This window comes from Glycine max, chromosome 10 (genome assembly GCF_000004515.6).
Source record: "Glycine max cultivar Williams 82 chromosome 10, Glycine_max_v4.0, whole genome shotgun sequence".
Lineage (NCBI taxonomy): Eukaryota > Viridiplantae > Streptophyta > Magnoliopsida > Fabales > Fabaceae > Glycine > Glycine max.
The window spans coordinates 49,973,373-49,993,267 of NC_038246.2; the positions used below are offsets into that span (position 1 = coordinate 49,973,373).

Here is a 19,895-nt window from a genome sequence, read left to right on the forward strand (position 1 = left end):
ACTATCTCAAATGAAGGAACATAGCATACTTTACCAAGAAAGAAATAGGAAAATATATAGGCTGAAAAAATGTCATTGCATTAGGAAGCTGAAGTACGAACATATAAGCAGAGCAGAGAGGCTGAATGTAAGGAACGTAATCTACAAAATCTCCTATAATTGATACAAACAAATATTACAACTTGTAATTGATAATTTGATATGGCAATCTGTAATTGATATGAAAATCTCAGTAAGGATGCAGTTATAATGTTATAGTAATAGGTTACTAATTACTTATTGCTTTAAGCGGAACGAAAAGTGACCATTTATCTTTTTTTCTTTTTTCCTTATCCATGTTAGTGTGGAAAGAATAAGTTAGTCAATAATACCATAAGAAACAAGTAATGGAAAAAAAAAATGTCGAAAAGACCTGCAACATTTAACTATGCTGTCCATCTCTATATATATTTAATATACAGAGACTTGAATTTTGAGGCATCTGCAGGCAGCTAGTACTACCCTGCCCCTGCTAGCTATTTTGTAACAAGCAGATCAAATTAATTGCTTGATATCAAGAAACATGGCAATCACCGGTGTTCATGGATGGGGAGACATCAAGAGTCTCAGCGTCCAAGTGATCACCGGTCGATGGTTCGTCGTATTCGCCTCTTTTCTAATCATGGCAGCCGCCGGAGCAACCTACATGTTCGGTCTCTATTCCAGCGACATCAAAACCACCCTCGGTTACGACCAATCCACTCTCGACCTCCTCAGTTTCTTCAAGGACTTGGGTAGCAATGTTGGCATCCTCTCAGGTCTAATCAACGAGCTCACTCCACCCTGGGTGGTTCTAGCCATTGGTGCCATCCTTAACTTCTTTGGCTACTTCATGATTTGGCTTTCCGTCACTAAAAAAATAGCCAAACCCAAAGTGTGGCAGATGTGTCTCTACATCTGCATAGGTGCTAATTCTCAGTCCTTCGCCAACACAGGTTCTCTTGTCACGTGTGTCAAGAACTTTCCAGAAAGCCGTGGGGCTGTGTTGGGAATCCTTAAAGGCTACGTGGGTCTTAGCGGTGCAATCATCACGCAACTCTACCATGCTATTTACTATGACGACACCAGGTCTTTGATTTTGCTCATTGGGTGGCTCCCAGCTGCTATTTCCTTTGCTTTCCTTCGAACCATTCGCTACATGAAGCCCGTTAGGAAGCCTAACGAGCTCAAGGTTTTCTACAACTTTCTCTATGTTTCTCTTGGCCTTGCTGGGTTTCTTATGGTCATGATCATTGTAGAGAACAAAGTCAACTTCACTCAGAGTGAGTTTGGTGTCAGCGCTGCTATTATGCTCTTCTTGCTCTTCCTCCCACTTACTATTGTTTCTATAGAAGAATATAAGGTCTGGCAGGGTAAAAGACTCGCTTTGGTTGACCCCTCCCCAGTGAAAGTAGTAACCGATCAGGGTGAAAAGGTGAAACCGAATGAGACTATTAATGGTAGCAACAATAATTCAGTTTCTTCCAATGACACCAAGTGGTGGGAAAATGTCTTTAGTCCACCGGCAAGAGGTGAGGACTATACAATACTTCAGGCGCTGTTCAGCGTCGACATGCTAATACTTTTCATGACTTGCATATGTGGTGTTGGGGGCACGTTGACCGCCATAGATAATCTTGGTCAGATAGGAACCTCGCTTAGATACCCAAAGAAAACTAGAAGCACTTTCGTGTCCCTAGTAAGCATTTGGAATTATCTGGGAAGGGTTTTCTCTGGGTTTGTGTCTGAACATTTTCTACAAAAGTACAAGTTCCCTCGTCCTCTTATGCTTACTTTGACTCTGCTCTTATCATGTGTTGGTCACCTTCTGATTGCCTTTGATGTGCCAAATGGCCTTTACGTGGCTTCGGTGATTATTGGGTTTTGTTTTGGTGCTCAGTGGCCTTTACTTTTTGCCATCATATCCGAGCTTTTTGGACTTAAATATTATGCAACTTTGTACAATTTTGGAAGCGTAGCAAGTCCACTGGGACTATATGTGCTTAATGTGAAGATGACTGGGTATCTGTACGACAAAGAAGCCAAGAAGCAACTTGCAGCGTCGGGGCTTACAAGAGAGGAAGGGCATGAATTGAATTGTGTTGGGGTCAATTGCTTCAAGTTATCTTTCATTATTATCACAGCTGCAACTTTCTTTGGTGCCATTGTTTCACTCATTTTGGTGGCTAGGACAAGAACCTTTTACAGAAGTGACATATACAAGAGATACAGGGATGCAGCCACGGAGGCAGAAACTGAAATGGCGGAGAAAGATTCCAAACATGTGGTGCCAGCTCAGACGTAGGACTAATGGTAAAAGATATACGATGTTGCTTGATTAGATCAATGTTCAAACGATAAATTAATTAATTAATAATGTAGTCATACATGTTGGACAATATGTAATATTCAACATTATAGTTTGCTACATTTTCTTTTCCCTTATGTATACTTCTCATTTTCTTTGTCACACAAAACGACGTGCAATTTTTTTCGCATTTATTCTAGAACGATTAAAATAAAAATAAAAGAAACATGATTGCCGTTGACGATTCCTCCTTTCGCTTCGAGGTTTGCTGTTGTCTTTTCAAATCATCAAAAGGCACAATTTCAAATAAAATATTTGACGTAGTTTAATGCATGTTTGCTCAGTTAATTATCACATGCAAGTGGCTTGCAAATTTTTTTTAAAAAAACTGTAAAAGTGTGTTCATATCATTTTATTAATAAGCAAACCATTGATAAAAAAAGGAGTATAAAACTGTAGACTAATATAAACTCGAGAATGAGCAACTAAATTTACTTTTCTGCGATCACATTCATGGATGATTTGTTAATAAAACTAAGTTTTTGTTTACATGCTGTCAAAATGGATCCCAATTCTGATATCAAGCGCAAAATGCAGTGGATATATACTGGCAAAACATGCTTGCAATCTATCTGAAAAATCACATTTTGAAGCCTCGTATCAATAATCCAATTAACAGCTGCCAGTAACGATGCTGCTTCAGCTTCGACACTAGGAATAACTCCAGCTTGAAAAGATGTCCTAGCTTGTAGCTACAAATTCTCCATCTGCATTTCAAAGACATGCTCCCATACAAAAAGCGCGCACCATGGATTTGATGAAAACAGATGCACCAATATTGGACTTTAAAGTGCCAGCAGCAAACAGGCTTGATCCATCGAGAAGTATTCTCGGGCTTGTTAATGTCTGACAAGACTAAATTGTTCATCTTCTACTCCCCTAAAATCGAAATTGTTTTAAAAATATATTTAATAATATTCACAAACTGCATATCATAATTGTTAAATTGGAATAATATTTCAAAAAAAAAAAATTGTACAATGGGAATATATGTGGAAGAAAACAGTTAACCAAGTCAACATGGCAATCAAAATAGTATTTGTCATGACAGTTAATGTTTTAATTTTGTCAATATTAAACAAAGGGTTTGTTTAACTAATCTCAACCAAAATGGGATTAAACAACTTCATCCTATGTGATCCAACAAAATTATACTCATTTGTTAGATAATTATGCACAAAATTTTATGTAATTTTATTGGGTCAATGGATGGGATTATTTAATCCCATTTTTACTTGGGACAGTTAGACCACCTCATTTTTTAAAAGAAAAATATAGGTATGCTATAAAAAAATATAATTTTTAAATGGATTGAAATTACAGTTATATTTTATATCACTTTTTGATTGAATTAAAATATGACATGTGATTAAAATTATAATATTTTTAGTTGTTATATTTTTTTTCATCTCATGGTTATATTCATAATGAATTTTTAATAATAGACTTTTTTGCTTTCTTAATAATAATAAAAAAAGAAACATAAACTAAATCTTAAATTATAAAAAAACTAAGAGTTAACATATTAATAATGAATATATATATATATATATATATATATATATATATATATATATTAATTTAAAATGGTGATATTTTATCAATGAGAGACAAAGTTAAGAAATGTTTTTAGGGTCCAAAAATAAAAATTAAATTATAATTTTTAAATTAATATATTAAATTTAATTAACGTACAATCATAATAATTGGCCACGTACACCATAAAACTAACTTTATATAAATTAAAAAAAAAAGATACAATACTATTAAATTAAATTGTAGTTGGAGAGAAGAGATTTTTTTTTCAAAATTCATTATAGAAATTATAATGATTTTTTTTAGGGAATAACAATTATAATGATAGAAAACCTTTGTTTTATTTAGATTTAGATACCTTGTTTAAATTTTTAAAATCATAATTTGCCTTCAATTTTTATTGAAGCAAAATCTACTTTGTAATCTAAGAATAACATATTCTTTGCTTCAAACATTGAAATGATATTTCTTTATTTTTTTTATTAAAACACCATTTAGGAAAAAAAATAGAGAGGACTTAAATATTATATAAAATAATGGTTGTATATTTGTTAGAAGGTCTATCATCTTCAGTGGAAACAGAAATGTGGAGAAAGAGAGAGAGAGTGAGCGAAATCTAATAGGAAATGTGATAAGAAAAAAATGAACTGAGAAAGAGAAAGAAAGAAAATAAAAAGTTATGATAAATAAAATTGTATAAGATTATTGTAGAAAAATTGTATGTACATCTCGTTTATATTTGCTTTTTTTTTTTTTTTCTGGTAGTGGCTTTATATATAAACATTTGTGTATGAATAATTTTTTTAAGGTGTAAATAAAATGATTGACAGTAATTAACATGAAGATCATGCTTTTCACTCTTTTCTTTTAGGAGTGTCATACATCTTTTTGAGCTTTTTTTAAACTCATTTTTTTAGATTTATGAAAATCGTTTTTTTTTTACAAACATCACGTTATTCACTTAATGTAACAAAATATATCATTTTAATGAAATGAAATTTTTTATTATTACTTTATTTAAAAATTTATGAAGTCGTTTTAAATAAATATTAAAAATATTTAAACGTTACATTTATTTTAAAAAAACTATTCTATTGGTTAATTATTTTATTTAAATTTTTAATTAGTTTATAAAACTTAGTTACTTGTTTAATCATTTTTTTGATTCATTATTTGATTATATCCTTTTCTATTGGTTACACACACAATCAAAAATTTATAATTAAACATTTTTTTTGAAAAAAAAATATAATTGACTTAAAACATCTTAAATATAAAAAATACAATAATTTTGCTCCTAAATAAGAGAATATGAGTATTTTTCAATTCACAAATAATAATATTACTTATAACATGTGACTAGCATTGGTTCAAAAAATTTATATAATAAGAATCAATATAATTTCTCCCGTTAAATATATCATCATTCTCACTTGAGTAAATATAAGAATATCGTACATGATTATGTTAATTATTTAGATTCAATAGAGTAATTTAAAGGAAGTGCAACATATACGCTATACCTGCAAATCAATCGAGGTAACACGTAAAATCAGAGATTTCATATCACAATAATCTTTGACATATAATAAACTTGACACACCCTATCATTCTAGTGAATCCAATACAGGCAGAATCATCGTCATAATATTATAATTACAGAATAAAATAGGAACTTGCTCGGAGATGCACCGTGGCCCTTACTTACCAACTGCCAGCCAAACCAATTAAATAAGGATTATTACATACGCATCGAAAATCCAACCTTCACGTTACCCACGCCCTACTTTCTTGATAATTGATAACTATATAAATTAGACATATATATAGTAAACAAACAAAGATTTATCTGTTGATATATAAGAATAGAATTCATATTTAAAAAGAATATAACTTTAAATTCTATTAAACTTTGTTAGTAAATTATCTATAAGTTCAGTGAGTCTTGAACCATGTTCTTATTCTAATAAATTCTTGGAACTCTCTTGCATTTTATCATTCAAAATAATAATAATAACAAAATTAGACGCATACGAACAAGGGAACTACTTTCCAACAAAAAAAAAAAAAACAAGGGTACAACTACACCTTTGGAAAATTTTGCATTAAATTAATGATAATGTTGTTGTTCTAAAGTTTATCCTAAATTAGGAAATTTTTTTGCCAAAAAATGCGCCAAAATTATCAACGGTGTAGTTAGTGGTACTTACAGATTTTTTAAAAATAATTTATAATATTTTCTTTAAAGAAAAATATTGCCAGGTTTACAAAATACATAATGCTATAAAAAAAAACTTAAATCTCTATAAATTACAACTACCATTTATGTATTTTTATATTTTAATTTTGTTATATAATCTTTTTATTGTTGATATTATAAAAAATAAAATAAATAAAGTTGTAAATTTTATTGACGACTTTTTATATAGTTTAATAATAATGTGAAAATTTTTATATAATCTTCAACAACGATACCATACTGCATGTAATAATCTCTATGAAGATCATGGATATTCTCACATTAAAGGAGAACCCAATAAATAATCTTAGCCAATAACGATACCATACTGCAGAATATGGAGTAGTTTTTTAGCCAATAAATAATTACGATATTCTGCTTATCTCAGAATGCGCGGATCTGGTTGCACGTCTAAAGGAGAACCCAATATTCCAGGGTCAACTAATTCATTTTAGTCTCTGTTGCCCAGCAGCCCCGTTTCTTATGACCTGGTTTCGTTAATAACGGCCCAAATCAACTTTACATATTATAATATGCGTTTTAACAGATAATTTATAATTAAGATTATTTAAACACATGCTTCAGTTACATTTAAAACATCAATAAGTATTTTATAATTAAATCTAAAACAAATAGGTATCATATATTCTAATACGTGCACAACTTAAGTTGTAATTGGATCGGCATGCTAAATTTTTTGTTGAAAAATAGTTTTGAGCTTTATAACAATTAACAAGAAAGTAAATTCAATAACTTTTTGTTGGTCAACACAAATTCAACAACTTAACATGATTTGATGTAAAAAAAAAACACTAAACATGATTATTCTAAGCCTGAAATAGGGTGTGGAAGCTTCAGAAATCACAATGATAAAGTCGAAAGTTTGAACAGCAGGCCAGAGCCCAAAGGTCGTGATTACAAAAGAAATCGTTTTCCAAAGCAGGGACACAACTGTACTTGCGCCTGTAAGATATTTTCTATGAACAAACAAAGTCAGATATTTTAGAAGCCATTGAAATATAATTCTAAAATAATCAGACCATGTTATTAATAATATAAAAACAAACAAACAGATCTTTAATTTAATTTTCGTCTTATTCTTATTCATTATCTATCCTTTTCATTTATTTATTTTTTTAGAAAAATTGGCATACGTACAAAATCAATCTCCACTCTCCACTTGCTTACTTATTCATTTGCATTTATTAATAGAATATGTATCTATTAAATTAGGATCAGACAAGTCCATTGGTCTTTAATTTTTTAAGGAACGTCTAACTCGCGTATTTTGTACGTATGCCAATTTATCTAAAAAAAATAAAATAAATGAAAAGGATAGATAATGAATAAGAATAAGCAAGACGTACAAAATAATCAAAGACAGAGATTTAAAAATATATGATCATTTACAGAATCTAACAGTGAGAACATTTAAGAACCGAAAGCACAAGTAGTTGGCGAGAATGAAATTGCCTTAAAAAAAGTAGAGAAGAGAATGTAACGCTTCACTCCGCCTATATAATATGGAAAGTACTCACAAGTCACACGCTATATATACGAACTTTAATTTCCACTCATATGCACCTTTGTAGTTTGTACTAACACAAGCAGCAAGTGCTTGGTCTATATCCACAAACATGGTAGTTGGAGGTTCGAATACCGGTGTTCATGGATGGCGAGACATCAAGAGTCTCACCGTCCAAGTCATCACCGGGAGATGGTTCGTGGTGTTCGCCTCCTTTCTAATCATGGCCGCCGCTGGAGCCACCTACATGTTCGGTCTCTATTCCAGCGACATCAAAACAACCCTCGGTTACGACCAAACCACTCTCAATCTCCTCAGTTTCTTCAAGGACTTGGGCACCAACGTTGGGGTCATCTCAGGCCTAATCAACGAGGTCGCTCCACCTTGGGTTGTCCTCGCCATTGGTGCCATCCTCAACTTCTTTGGCTACTTCATGATTTGGCTTTCCGTCACCCAAAAAATAGCCAAACCCAAAGTGTGGCAGATGTGTCTCTACATCTGCATAGGCGCTAACTCTCAGACCTTCGCCAACACTGGTTCCCTTGTCACTTGTATCAAGAACTTTCCAGAAAGAAACGGGGTCGTGTTAGGTATCCTCAAAGGTTACCTCGGTCTTAGTGGTGCAATCATCACACAACTCTACTCTGCCATATACTATGATGACACAAGGGCTTTGATTTTGCTCATAGCTTGGCTCCCCGCTGCTATTTCCTTCGCTTCCCTTCGAACCATTCGCTACATGAAGCCTGTTAGGCAGCCTAATGAGCTCAATGTTTTCTACAAGTTTCTGTATATTTCTCTTGGCCTTGCTGGGTTTCTTTTGGTCATGATCACTGTACAGAAAAGGGTCAACTTCACTCAGAGTGAGTTTGGTGTCAGCTCTGCTATGGTGCTCTTTCTGCTCCTCCTCCCACTTGCTGTTGTTTCTATGGAGGAATATAAGGTCTGGCAGAGTAAAAGGCTCGCTTTGGTTGACCCCTCCCCGGTGAAAATAGTAACCGATCAGGGTGAAAAGGTGAAACCCAATGAGACTACTGATGGTAGCAGCAATTCACTTTCTTCCAATGATACCAGGTGGTGGGAAAATGTTTTTAGTCCACCAGCAAGAGGTGAGGACTATACAATACTTCAGGCGCTATTCAGCATCGACATGTGGATACTATTCATATGTAGCATATTTGGTATTGGTGGCACGTTGACCGCAATAGATAACCTTGGTCAGATAGGAAAGTCGCTTAGATACCCAAAGAAAAGCATAAGCACTTTCGTGTCCCTAGTAAGCATTTGGAATTATCTAGGAAGGGTTTTCGCTGGATTTGTTTCTGAACATTATCTACAAAAGTACAAGTTCCCTCGTCCTCTCATGCTTACACTAACCATGCTCTTGTCATGTGCTGGTCACCTTCTGATTGCATTTGACGTGCCAAATGGTCTTTATGCGGCTTCGGTGATTATTGGGTTTTGTTTTGGCGCACAGTGGCCTTTACTTTTTGCCATTATATCCGAGCTTTTTGGACATAAATATTATGCAACTTTGTATAACTTTGGAAGTGCAGCAAGTCCACTAGGGCTATATGTGCTTAATGTGGTGATGACTGGGCATTTGTATGACAAAGAAGCCAAGAAGCAACTTGCGGAATTGGGGCTTGAGAGAAAGGAAGGACAGGAATTGAACTGCATTGGGATCCATTGCTTCAAGTTATCCTTCATTATTATCACAGCTGCTACTTTCTTTGGTGTTATTGTTTCACTCATCTTGGTAGCTAGGACAAGAACCTTTTACAAAAGTGACATATACAAGAGATACCGGGATGCTGCAGCCACGGTGACAGAAGCTGAAATGGCGAAGGTGGAGAACGGAAACAACGCAAAGAAAGATGAGAAACATGTGGTGCCAACTCAGGAGTAAGACTATTGGCAAAGGATGATGCTGTTGTAGCTCAAGGTGCAAACAAGAAACTAATTGATTAATGATGTGGTCATACCTCATACATGATATACAATGTAATAAGTGTGTATCATTATGTTTTTGCTAAATTTTATTTGCCGTGATGTTTACCTTTCGTTTTCTTTGTCACACAAAACGAAGTCCCCTTTTTTTCGCCTGTATTCTAGAAAACGAGTAAAATAAAATAATAGAAACGTGATTGCCGTATTATTGCAATTGTTGATGTAGTTTAATGCAAATTTTTGCTCATTTAATTATCACATGCAAGTGGTTGGATAATGCCTAATTCACAAAACGGGAAGTGTTTATCTACTTTAAGGCTGGCTGCTGCTATATATAGTACATAGTGTATACGTTTCTTAATTTATATCATGCATGAATATGGTCTGTAAATAAAATCTCAGGTTTATAAATGGAACAAGCTAGACTTTGATCATTAGCTGGCACCAGCCACCATCTTTAGAAAGTCTAGTCTAAACTTAATATGAATCGGATTGAAACTATCCATCTCAAAGTATCCCCATTTTCCTCTCCCACCAACCATTTAATGCCATGGCAATTAAAAAAATAAAAATTTAAATTTTCACGTTAAAACGTGGTTAAGGGTCTTCGTTGACCCACGACTTTCTTTTCCATTAAACTCACAGTTTGTTGCCTAGAAACGTCTTGTAGATCTGGTTCCAGTAGGAAAGCGGATTTCCGTGGCTTCTCGTGTTTGAAGTCAACAAACCTATACTACTTCTTCCCTATTTATTGATTATCTTGCTCTATGTCCTTTGATTTGGGAAAGAATTCCCGAAAGGTATGAGAAACTCAATCAACACAATAACACATGGGAGAATCGGTGGAGCAATGGAAAGAAAATATGGAGAGTTTGTTGTTGGAAAAAAAATGACCAGATAAGGGGAGGGAGACAGTGAAGTGGCTGGGAAAAGATCAGAGAAGGAGGGAGTCACACAAGAGGAAGAGAAGGGTAGAATGCTTAACAAGTTTATTTTTTCCAAGTTAAAATACCTTACCCTTTATCGTTTACTGATACAATTACTTTTCTTGAGAAACAAAAAGTCAGAGATGTGAGATAAACAGGTTATCAACATTTCACAGCTGTGTCTTTGACAAAAAACTCTTGGTAAATTATATGTATGTTTGGATATCTGCCAAATTGTCAAAGTCAAAGCAATGTTGGTGACAGAAATAGATGCTGAGGACTTGATACAGAACAAGACAAATTATGCAGACAAAAAAATATATCCTATAAGCCGTGGTTCCGGAGCAAACTAGCAATCATATCATCATATATCAATTAATTCCTACCTCATTTGTGTCCATCGGATGAAATTTCTTACCAATATTTTTGGATGAAAAAATGGGCCTGTAAGTCTCATTTTGTTTGATTGGCCCGTTTCGGCCTGTTCCATTAAAAACAAGGGCATTTATTCTATGCACTTCATCAGTTGCTTCATGTAATTTTCATTTTTATTGGTGTGGATTAAATTATTCCCAAATGTTTTAATTCTAAAATCTTAAAGCATGAATTTTTTTCTTCTTCTGAAATAGGTATTATATAATATATTCCAGATTTATAAGTGTATTAAGAAATGTTTATTGTATAATTGCATAACAGACTTTCAAAATACCTATTTTAGATCCATTTGACTCGAGTATACTTCCAGAAAGCATATTCTGGAAAACAAAAAAAAAATGCAGAAAAATGCTTCCATAAAGCCTATTTTTTAAAACAAAAGAAAATGCATAAATATCAATCTTAATTTTTTTATATTTCAATTTCAACCTCTTTTTACCATATCTGACTTCTTTTATTATTACATCACACATTATATTTATTATTATTATTATTATTTTTTATAAAAAAAACTAATAGTATAAAATTATTTTTCTGTTTTTCATTTACAACTTACCATATATAATAAGTTTTAACTTTTAAAATAATTATGTTAAAAATCATATTAACAAAATATTTTGAATCATTTGAAGTGTAAAAAAAAATTATTCACAGACATGATCATCAAACTCTTCTTATTTTTCTCTTTTTTCTCAATAATTTATGCATTTAAGTGTCTGAGTTAAGTCTTCACGGTAAGTAAACTAAATATTGATCCTGATTTTTTTTTCGTACTTCAATTATCAGATTTGATCGATTTATTTCCTTTTGTACTATTTTGTAATCAAAGTGTTTTGCGTATTGCTAATTGCATATCCGGTTTTTCCATGAGAGAACAAAGAACTAATTAGATATTGATTTTCACTCAATCAAGTTGTTGACCTTTTTTACTAAAGCATACATACTTAGTGTGTTCTCGAATTAATATCCCATCCAAGACAAAAAACTATCTTGGTTATCAATCCTTCATCGTATTATTACATCATGCGATGATAAATGTCTCAAAATAAATGTATTTATTTACAAAAAGGAAATTACGTATTATAAATTAATATCTCAATATGATGCACCGTAATTATTTAGTTAATTTTAAATTATAGAGTTATCTTAATTTAAAATAATCTTAATTACCTTAATTAAAATATATATTTATATATATTGTTGATAATTAATTTAACTATTCATAATTTCAAAATACTTGTCATAATAATCTCGATAACAACTAATTTCATTATTAAAAATTTAAATTACTATATTTATATAATTTTATGATTTTTTCGTTGATTAAAGTTTTCTCTAAAAAATGTTATTTAATTACTATATTTATTGTGAATTAAAAATAGTGCATGCACGCATGCGTGTATATATATATCATAATTACATTAGTTACTATATTTATATAGTTTCTGAATTAAAAAAAATTAAAAATTCTTAAAATTTGTATTTGCTAATAATTATTAATTTAATTATTTAAAACTCCAAATCAGAGTATATATATATATATATATATATATATATATATATATATATATATATATATATATATATATATATACTAATCATAATTACCTTAATTATTATCTCTATATAATATTTTGAATTAATAAATAAAAAATTGCTCTAAAAATTTTCCACAGCTTAAATGTATAAAAAATCTCACCATTTTTTTTTTTTACTTTTATTAATATAAGATGTCTTGTACAAAACACTTACTCACCCGTACAATAGTTCATGAGCATACTGTATTATTATGACAAATTCTATCTTCTTGACATTTTTATTTATTTTTTAAGCAGCAGACCGAATTTATATTTTTATACAAATTCGCGCTTAAAAATAAAAAGACCACCTTAGACATGCATGACACTCAAAAGACAAATATGACCTCAGTAACCATTGTGCATCTTCACCGTGAGAAAAAACAATTAGAGTTACCGGGATTATGTATGTGAATTAAAGTCATGTGGAAGTGTCAAATGATACGAGGAGTCAAATATAACAACAACAACAACGCCTTATCCCACTAGGTGGGGTCGGCTACATGGATCAACTTCCGCCATAATGTTCTATCAAGTACCATACTTCTATCCAAACCATTAATTTCGAGATCCTTTTTGATAACCTCTCTTATAGTCTTTTTGGGTCTTCCTCTGCCTCGAATTGTTTGTCTTCTCTCCATCTGGTCTACTCTCCTCACTACAGAGTCTACCGGTCTTCTCTCTACATGCCCAAACCACCTATGTCTATTTTCCACCATCTTCTCTACAATAGGCGCTACTCCAACCCTCTCTCTAATAGCTTCGTTTCTAATTTTATCCTGTCGAGTCTTACCACACATCCACCGCAACATCCTCATCTCCGCTACACCTACTTTATTCTCATGTTGGCTCTTGACCGCCCAACATTCTGTTCCGTACAAAATCGCCGGTCTTATCGCAGTCCGATAAAACTTTCCCTTTAGCTTGATCGGTACCTTTGCATCACATAACACCCCCGATGCTTTTCTCCATTTCATCCATCCTGCTTGAATGCGATGATTCACATCCCCTTCAATTTCCCCATCATCCTGTATTACAGACCCAAGATATTTAAATCGTGTGACTTGAGGGATAATATGGTCTCCTATTTTCACCTCTGAGTTAGAAACCCTCCTTCTTTTGTTGAACTTACATTCCATATACTCTGATTTGCTTCTGCTTAGGCGAAAGTCATGTATTTCTAGAGCTCGTCTCCAAGTTTCCAATCTCTCATTCAACTCCTTCCTCGACTCTCCAAGGAGGACTATGTCATCTGCAAAAAGCATGCATCTCGGCGCTATCTCTTGGATTTGTTCCGTGAGGACATCCAGAATTAAGGTAAAAAGGTAGGGGCTAAGGGTTGACCCTTGATGTAAACCAATTGTGATGGGAAAATCGTCTGACTCTCCACCCTGTGTCCTAACACTAGTCGATACCCTATCATACATATCTTGGATAGCTCGAATATATGCAACCCTAACCCCTTTCTTCTCTAGAGCTTTCCACAAAATCTCTCTAGGCACTCTATCATACGCTTTCTCCAAGTCAATAAAAATCAAGTGCAAGTCTTGTTGGGCCATGCGATATTGCTTCATCACCCGCCGTAATAAATAAATCGCTTCCATGGTCGACCTTCCCGGCATGAAACCAAATTGATTCTCAGTAACTTGAGTCTCCTTTCTTAATCTCCGTTCGATCACTCTTTCCCATAATTTCATGGTATGACTCATGAGCTTGATTCCCCTATAATTTGCACAATTTTGTATATCCCCTTTGTTCTTATAGATTGGCACTAACGTGCTTCTCCTCCATTCCTCCGGCATGCGTTTTGACCTCATAATTTCGTTAACGAGTTCGGTGAGCCACTCAAGACCTCTATCTCCAAGAATTTTCCACACTTCAATAGGTATGTTGTCTGGCCCCACCGCCTTACCATTACTCATTCTTTTCAACGCTTCCTTTACTTCCTGTTTCTGAATCCGACGATAGTACTTATAATTCCGGTCCTCTTCTCTTGTGTCTAGAATGCTAGAGTCATATCCATATCCATCATTAAATAAGTTGTGGAAATACACCTTCCACCTTTCCTTGATATCTTTTTCATGCACTAAGACTTTGCCTTCTTCATCCTTAACACACTTTACTTGATCCAAATCTCTAGTCTTCCTCTCTCTACCCTTAGTAAGCCTATATATAGATTTTTCTCCGTCCCTGGTTCCTAGAGCTTGGTATAATCCGTCAAAAGCTTGGGCTCTTGCCTCACTCACCGCCTTTTTGGTTTCATTTCTAGCTATCTTATACTTATCCCAAGTTTCAGAATTTTTACACCTAGACCACTCCTTGAAACACTCCTTTTTTACTCTAACTTTGCTCTGAACATTTTCATTCCACCACCACGATTCTTTACCCCTAGGTCCAAAACCTCTAGATTCACCCAACGTCTCTTTAGCCACTTTAATAATCTCTTGGGACATCTTGTTCCACATATCATTTGCACTTCCTTGTGATTGTCCACACCAACCCTCCCATATCTTTTGTTGGAAGATTCCTTGTTTCTCACCCTTCAAGTGCCACCATTTGATCCTTGGTGCTACCAGAGGACTTCTTCTCTTTGCCCTATCTCTAATTCTTACATCCATAACCAAAACTCTATGTTGGGTAGTCAAGCTCTCTCCTGGGATAACTTTACAGTTCAAGCAATACTTCCTATCAGACTTCCTGATAAGGAAGAAATCTATCTGAGAACATGTCCCTCCACTTTTGTAATAAAAAATAATAATACGAGGAGTTAGATTTAATATAATTATATTTTAACAGGTTTTTATTATTTAATTTTTCAATTAAATATTTATATTATTATATTAAATTTAACATAATTCAAACGTTTATCTTATCATATTAAACATTTACTTATATTAGACCGTAAACCAAGTAAAATAATAACATATTACTTATTTTTAAGAAATAATATGAGTTTTTAAAATTATTTTATTTTATTTGCATTTGTAAACAATGGAAAATTTGATAAATTCAACATTTATTAAAAATATTATTTCATCAAATTGGTCGCTTAGTAAGATTTTTTTTGACACCAATGACATTAGTATTAAGTATGCACAAATTTTATGAATGATTAATCTTGGTCTAAGAATTTAACTAATTATATTTAGTGAAATATTTATTTTAATTACATTTTTTTATTTATAAGATTTGAATTTTTAATCTTATTTAAAGGAATTGATCCAGTAAGACTAGAAACAATTAGGAACACTAAATCTATGCCGAAATATATTTATGACCAAGATGTGCATCAAATAATTAAAGAAAAATGGGCAAAAGGAAGAAAAAAATAAAAGTAAAAGACAATTTGGTTTGTGTAAAGATTCAGTTACCATCATGCACTGAAAAGAATAAATCCCGTTCACTTTAATTATCCCTGGGCGTTAGCATTAAGCTGATCTCACATCCTGCAATATAATGGCAATAGGAGCGTTCATAGGGTTGCTTTAGAACTTTAATAGATAAATAAATAAAAAGAATAAGAAGTAACATTAAAAAAAACACGTCTATAATGGAAAAAGAATCAAAATATAAAAATATTTAATTTAAAGAGTATAAAAGAATTAAAAAAAATTAAGTAAATGGTGAAGTTAAGTGTAATTATATAGGTAACTTCTTATCATATATTTCAATGAAAAAAAATAAACATTACTTAAATTTAAATAGAATTAAAAAAAAGATACTTTTAGTTGAATTTAACTTGAATTAATCAACACTTTTATTTTCTTACATAATGTTAATGTGTTAAATCATCATCTCTATAACTCTATTATCAATTTCAGAAAGACTTATTGACTTATAATAACAAAATTAAAATTATAAAATAGAAGATGAAATTCATAAAATTGAAAGAAAAAAAGACCAAAATACAATTATGATAATTTTTATAAGCCGTGTCCGTGTGGATCCGAAATTCCCAATACATACTGGAAAACGTTGACTTACGTGTTGGTCCCGTTGACTTACGTGTCGTCAAGTGGAGTGCCTCTCATGACCGGTCTCTAGATGGGTTTTTGGAGCGAGAAATTATACCATTTTTTTTATAGAGGACGAAAAACTATATCTAAAATAATGATACATAAAATATTTTTTTATTTCTCTTCCTATCGTATTATAAATTTTATTATATTTTTTCTCTTCATGTTTAAGTGTTAATACATTAATTTTGTATAACATTATACATAAAAATATAAATACAAATTATAGAATAAGATAAATAACACAATAAAAAAATAATGTAAAAGTAATACATTTTCTTTTATTTTACCACACTCAACGAATTGTTAGCTTGAAGGGGATGCAAAAAATAATTACTTTCAATATAATATTCTATTTACTTATTTTTCAAAATGAAATATCTCGTTATTAATTAACAATATATATTTGTTAACAAATTTATAATTATTATAAATACAATTTTTAAATCATTTTCTTAATATCAAAATTAAAATTTACTGCAAAAATATATCAATGTGATGATTAATAGTACAACTGTAGTAAATAAACATATGTTATTTTTTCAACTGTAGTAAACAAATGCAACCTTTGCCGGTACTTCTGAATAAGAATTTAACATGTGCTTCTTAGATCTCGTGATACGTCTTGTCGTTTATCCTCTCTCTCTCTTATACTTGCTCACACATCTTCAAACTCCGTTGCTGCTGACAAACATGGCCGCTGCCATCGGAAGCATGTTGGACACGAATGGGCTCACGGTCCAAGTCATCACCGGACGGTGGTTCGTGGTGTTCGCCTCCTTTCTAATCATGGCCGCCGCCGGCGCCACCTACATGTTCAGCCTCTACTCCGGCGACATAAAATCCGCCCTCGCCTACGACCAAACCACCTTAAACCTCCTTAGTTTCTTCAAAGACTTGGGCGGCAATGTCGGCGTCCTCTCCGGCCTCATCAACGAGATCACTCCCCCTTGGGTGGTCCTCGCCATCGGTTCCATCCTCAACTTCTTCGGCTACTTCATGATATGGCTCGCGGTCACCAAAAAAATACCCAAACCGCACGTGTGGCACATGTGCCTCTACATCTGCTTAGGCGCCAACTCTCAGTCCTTCGCCAACACCGGTTCCCTTGTCACGTGCGTCAAGAACTTCCCAGAAAGCCGTGGGGTTGTTCTTGGCATTCTCAAAGGCTACGTGGGTCTCAGTGGAGCCATCATAACACAACTCTACTTCGCTTTTTACTACGATGATTCAAGGTCCTTGATTTTGCTTATAGGGTGGCTCCCAGCTGCTATTTCCTTCCTTTTCCTACGAACCATTCGCTACATGAAACCCCTTCGACAACAACCCAATGAGCTAAGTGTTTTCTACAAGTTTTTGTATATCTCACTTGGCCTTGCTGGGTTTCTTTTGGTCATGATCATAGTTCAGAAGCAAGTGCATTTCTCACAGAGTGAGTATGGAGTCAGTGCTGGGGTTGTTCTTTTTTTACTATTCCTCCCTCTTGCTGTTGTGTTTGTTGAACAATATAAAATCAGAGAGAGTCAAAAGCTAGCATTCATTAACCCCTCCGCAGTCAAGATAGTAGCTACTGAAGGAGAGTCTAACACTCCAATTTCAAGAAAGATTGATGAAGAAATAATAACTAGTACTAGATGGTGGCAAAAAGTGTTTAGTCCACCGCCTAGAGGTGAGGACTATACTATACTTCAAGCACTATTCAGCTTAGACATGATACTGCTATTCTTCGCTGGCACATGTGGTGTTGGTGGAACCTTGACCGCAATTGATAACCTTGGTCAGATTGGAACATCGCTAGGGTACCCAAAGGCTAGCATAAGCACGTTTGTGTCGTTAGTGAGCATTTGGAATTATATGGGAAGGGTTTTTTCTGGGTTTGTTTCAGAACACTTTCTAAAAAAGTACAAGTTCCCTCGACCACTCATGCTCACGCTAACCCTCCTCTTATCCTGTGTCGGTCACCTTTTGATAGCCTTCGATGTGGCCAACGGACTCTACGTGGCCTCGGTGATCATTGGCTTCTGCTTTGGCGCGCAATGGCCCCTGGTCTTCGCCATAATCTCGGAGCTCTTTGGACTCAAGTACTATTCAACGTTGTACAACTTTGGCGGTGCAGCGAGCCCAATTGGGCTTTATGTGCTTAACGTCAGGGTAACGGGGTACTTGTATGACAAAGAAGCTCTGAAGCAATTGGCAGCCACGGGGATCTCTAGAAAGATTGACACCGAATTGACTTGTGTTGGGTCCAGTTGCTTCAAATTGTCCTTCATTATTATCACTGCAGCCACCTTTTTTGGCGCCTTAATTTCACTGATTTTGGTGGCTAGGACAATTAAGTTCTACAAAGGGGATATATACAAGAGGTACCGGGAGCAAGCCGAGGAAGAAGCCACCGCTGTCACTGAGATGGCTGTGGTCCAAAATCGCGCCGAGAAATTAGAAGAAACCAAAGTTATTGGAGCGTAATTGGTATAGGGTATAGATAGTCATCAATTCCTCCTCAGCCACTCCCACATCGACTGGAAACCAAATCAAAGTTGTTGTTCATGATATATGTAGAAAAATAAAATAGAAAATATAATTGGGACCACTTGTTTTATTTATTTTCCCTTCACGTCTTTTACTAATAGCTTCGGGGAATTGAAATTAAAATATAGTAATCAATATTGTTGAATGAGTATAAATAAATACGTACAGCTAGCACTTTCTTCAACATGTAATATATTTTTCCATGCCCCCCCCCCCGCTGACGGATTATACGCTTAGTTTTGGCATTTATGCATGACAGAGTGACAAATTCCAAATTCAAATGTATGGATTTTCGAATATAAAAAACGAGATATTATGTGTTACAGATTAAATTTATAAGGAATTTGTCTTTTAGTGAGTAAAATAAGATGTTATACTATTTTTTAATGCCATATATTATGCACATGCATGCAACTGGCTAGGATATCAATTTCATGAGTAATGCACGTGAAAGATGAAACCAATTGAGAAATGTTTACAAGTACGAAGCTAAGAAAGTGATTGTTAATTTCGGTATTCTTTAATTTTAGATTAAATATTTATTTGATCCATGAAAGTTAGGTGTTTTTTTTTTACAAAAATAAAAAATATTTTGCTGCTTCAGTTTTTGAAATATTATTTATTTGATTTCTTGCCGTCAGAGAAGTTTTGTTTTTAAAAAAATAGATCGCAAACATAGTACTCACCATGTCAATTGTTGTCTAAATAAACATATGTTTGCCATGTACTAATATATGTTGTAATTGACATCAAAATTTAATTATCTTAAAAAACAT

The 19,895-nt window shown here is 33.5% G+C and overlaps 3 protein-coding genes across 3 annotated transcripts; all 3 read left to right on the forward strand.

The window, feature by feature from the left end:
* The first annotated feature begins 363 nt into the window (after positions 1–363).
* LOC100776865 (uncharacterized) lies at positions 364–2,463 on the forward strand. Its single transcript, XM_003536648.5, has one exon. It carries the CDS (start codon positions 563–565, stop codon positions 2,321–2,323), a length of 1,761 nt encoding a protein of 586 aa, XP_003536696.1. The 5' UTR covers positions 364–562; the 3' UTR covers positions 2,324–2,463.
* A 5,279-nt stretch (positions 2,464–7,742) lies between these two features.
* Positions 7,743–9,843, forward strand: LOC732549 (nitrate and chloride transporter). Its single transcript, NM_001249882.2, has one exon. The coding sequence runs from the start codon at positions 7,799–7,801 to the stop codon at positions 9,593–9,595; it is 1,797 nt and encodes a 598-aa protein (NP_001236811.2). The 5' UTR covers positions 7,743–7,798; the 3' UTR covers positions 9,596–9,843.
* A 7,203-nt stretch (positions 9,844–17,046) lies between these two features.
* Positions 17,047–19,313, forward strand: LOC100787176 (protein NUCLEAR FUSION DEFECTIVE 4). Its single transcript, XM_003535685.4, has one exon. The coding sequence runs from the start codon at positions 17,188–17,190 to the stop codon at positions 19,054–19,056; it is 1,869 nt and encodes a 622-aa protein (XP_003535733.2). The 5' UTR covers positions 17,047–17,187; the 3' UTR covers positions 19,057–19,313.
* The last annotated feature ends 582 nt before the right edge of the window (positions 19,314–19,895 follow it).

What these genes read in the sequence shown, in the direction of transcription:
- LOC100776865 (XM_003536648.5), top strand. Translation starts at nt 563, where the DNA reads ATGGCAATCACCGGTGTTCATGGATGGGGAGACATCAAGAGTCTCAGC.
- LOC732549 (NM_001249882.2), top strand. Translation starts at nt 7,799, where the DNA reads ATGGTAGTTGGAGGTTCGAATACCGGTGTTCATGGATGGCGAGACATC.
- LOC100787176 (XM_003535685.4), top strand. Translation starts at nt 17,188, where the DNA reads ATGTGCTTCTTAGATCTCGTGATACGTCTTGTCGTTTATCCTCTCTCT.